Source organism: Brassica oleracea, chromosome C2 (genome assembly GCF_000695525.1).
Source record: "Brassica oleracea var. oleracea cultivar TO1000 chromosome C2, BOL, whole genome shotgun sequence".
NCBI classification, from domain to species: domain Eukaryota; kingdom Viridiplantae; phylum Streptophyta; class Magnoliopsida; order Brassicales; family Brassicaceae; genus Brassica; species Brassica oleracea.
In genome coordinates, this window is record NC_027749.1 from 15907498 (window position 1) to 15908684 (window position 1187).

General features: G+C 42.3%; 1 protein-coding gene across 1 annotated transcript; it reads right to left on the reverse strand.

Annotated features, from left to right (window-relative positions):
* Positions 1 to 170: 170 nt before the first annotated feature.
* Positions 171 to 821, reverse strand: LOC106323553. Its single transcript, XM_013761657.1, has one exon. The coding sequence runs from the start codon at positions 819 to 821 to the stop codon at positions 171 to 173; it is 651 nt and encodes a 216-aa protein (XP_013617111.1).
* Positions 822 to 1187: the final 366 nt, after the last annotated feature.

Consider the following 1187-nt stretch of genomic DNA (forward strand, 5'->3'; position numbering starts at 1 on the left):
ATAAGCTAAAATATGAATCTAAAATTTATAAAAATCATGAGATATCACAAATGTATATATGGTCTGGTCCATATCATGTAACCATCAAATAACCAACATCCATGAATGATCAATAAAAATGTAAAAAACATGGAAATGAAAAAGAATAGAGCAACGATGAATAAAGATCTTCATCTTATAGGCCTCTTGCATGTGTTCTTGTTGTGTCCTCCTATGCCACATTTACTGCACTTGTGGGACTGAGATTTAGACCCAGGAACACCAAACTCGCCAACGGATCTCTTTCTCTTTGTAGGAGGACGTCCACTTCTATTTTTGGTAGCTGGAGGTGGGCAAGACAGTTCGTCAATATTCGCTGGATAGGTGGACGTTGACAACTCTCCACCAGGGTGTATGCTTTCGGCATAGGCTTTAGCCCACGTTTCTGTCAAGTGAGAAGTATCGACGTAATAGTTTTCATCTCTCTTAATATACTTAGCAGCAGCAATTGCATGAATGCAGGGAATCTTGTCAATTTCGAAAACATTACAAGTGCAATGCCATTTCTCTAAATCAACAACATACTTCATCGTTTCATCCTTCACCTCAAACTCGTTTTGATCAACTTGATACACATTCAGCACCATTGCAGCCCCAAACCTGGATACCAACTTCTGCACAACTTTTGGAGTAACCAGGTGCTTATGTTTCACAACCGCTTCGCGTCGCTCAAAAAACCAAGTGGTGAGTGTCAATCTGATTGTCTCAAGGAGAGAGATCAGTGGCAACTCACGAGGCAGCTTCAACATAGAATTGAGAGACTCTGCAATGTTGGTATTCATGATATTGTACCTATTCGCAGGCGCAAAGCATCGTGCCCACTTCCTAAAATCCGAATCTTCCAGATACTTGGCCAATTCAGGACATTTATCCTTTATGTCCTTGAAGATTAACTAGAACTCGTGACACATGTAAGCATCAGCAGCGCTTTCCACCAGAGGTAGCAGACCAGTCTTCGAATATGTAGGAGTGATGTTGCGGAGCAGATGGATCCTGCAGATTCCATGGTGAGATAAGGGATAAACATCCTCCAGCGCTGTAGCAATGGAGTTAGCCCTGTCTGATACAAAAGCAAGATCCGAAGCGTCCGGGATCATCTGGCTCAAACCTCTAAAGAACCATTTCCAAGAGGCGCCATTTTCTGCGTC